At 46.1% G+C, this 1,280-nt stretch overlaps 1 protein-coding gene across 1 annotated transcript in view; it reads right to left on the reverse strand.

Moving 5' to 3' along the window:
• Positions 1-1,280, reverse strand: part of nek11 (NIMA-related kinase 11) — a 96,242-nt gene that overhangs the window by 12,645 nt on the left and 82,317 nt on the right. The window contains exon 14 of the mRNA XM_008291734.1: positions 855-948. Within this exon, the coding sequence (XP_008289956.1) occupies positions 855-948 (94 nt within the window). The remainder of the gene's footprint in view (positions 1-854; positions 949-1,280) is intronic.

The raw sequence follows: 1,280 nt of genomic DNA on the forward strand, positions 1-1,280 counted from the left end.
AAAAACATCTGAGAATCACCAACACGTGATTCCTGCGACTGAATCCGTCGTGTTGGTTTCAAAAAAACACAATCTGTGAAAATCTCCTCACCTTACCGTCAGCGAGTTCACACCTGAGAAGCTGCAAACAACAACTCCTGATGCTACAACACGGTGCATGGCGGCACATGTGGGTTATCTTTAGAGAACGCTGCAGGTTAATAGCTGAGCTGTCTACATGACTGATGGCTCAGATCGTTAGAGTTTCTGATGTTTCCTGTCCTTCTTAATGAGCTTTTAATGAGGAAGTAATGAAATGTGACACTAATCATCGTCTCTTCTTTGATAACATCAGAAAGACGGTTAAAAGAAAAAAATGTAGACTGAAGATAAAACCATTAAAATAACTGTAACAGTAACCGCCGTTCAACATTCATCCGCTCTGCTCCGGCAGCCGTCTGCTCCGGCTGAGCAGCTGTTTGCAGCATCTGGATGAACGACGGTGAACAAGTCGAGCTGCAGATCGAATGCTTTGCCTTCAGGCTGCAGTCTGCTTTAAAATGACCTGCCTCGTGTTCATCCCATAACTCTTTGATAAAGTAAAAACTTGTTCTGACTTTATTTGGTTGTTGGTCGTGCAGCTGTTTTCTCTGTTTGCAGAGTTCCAGGACGTCCACAAGTTGAAATAAAGTCATTGTTTTGTGTCATTTAGACAGAACAGTGCAGGACGGACTCACTGGAAAACCACAAAAACTACTTTGAAGAAGACGACATTGTGTCATTCTGAGTTGTGCAGAACTGAGCTGATGTCCACTACAGGAAGCATTATAGACGGCTGCATGCTAATGAATAAAAAGGTTAAAGCCAAGACTCACTCTCTCAGGAGCTGGACTTTGGTCTGAAGCAGGCTCCTGTTGATCATCAGGGGCCCCTGTGGGCTCCGGGGGGCCTCCGGCGCTGCTGGGTCTCCTGATGTAAAGACACAAACAACAGCAGAAACGAAGGTCAGAATCACCTGGAGACCGACCGGCTGTCTGCAGGGACGGTCCACAGACAGAGTGTGTTCACTGAAAGTTTAATCAAGTCTGTTTTTAATCAGTCTCTGTTTGTGCTTCTCCCACCGATGTACAGAAAATATGAAGCGTGGTGATTTCTCAGGTGAGTTCTGAGCTGTGTTGGTCTGTCGTCTTCCCCGCAGGAGCAGCTCCGACTCCGTTAATAAAAGCCCGGCAGTGTGGAGGAGATGTGATGGGATCATAATGGCTGCTGCCACCATCACCATCATCATCATCATCATCATC

Source organism: Stegastes partitus, unplaced genomic scaffold (genome assembly GCF_000690725.1).
Source record: "Stegastes partitus isolate 25-593 unplaced genomic scaffold, Stegastes_partitus-1.0.2 Scaffold760, whole genome shotgun sequence".
Classification (NCBI taxonomy): domain Eukaryota; kingdom Metazoa; phylum Chordata; class Actinopteri; family Pomacentridae; genus Stegastes; species Stegastes partitus.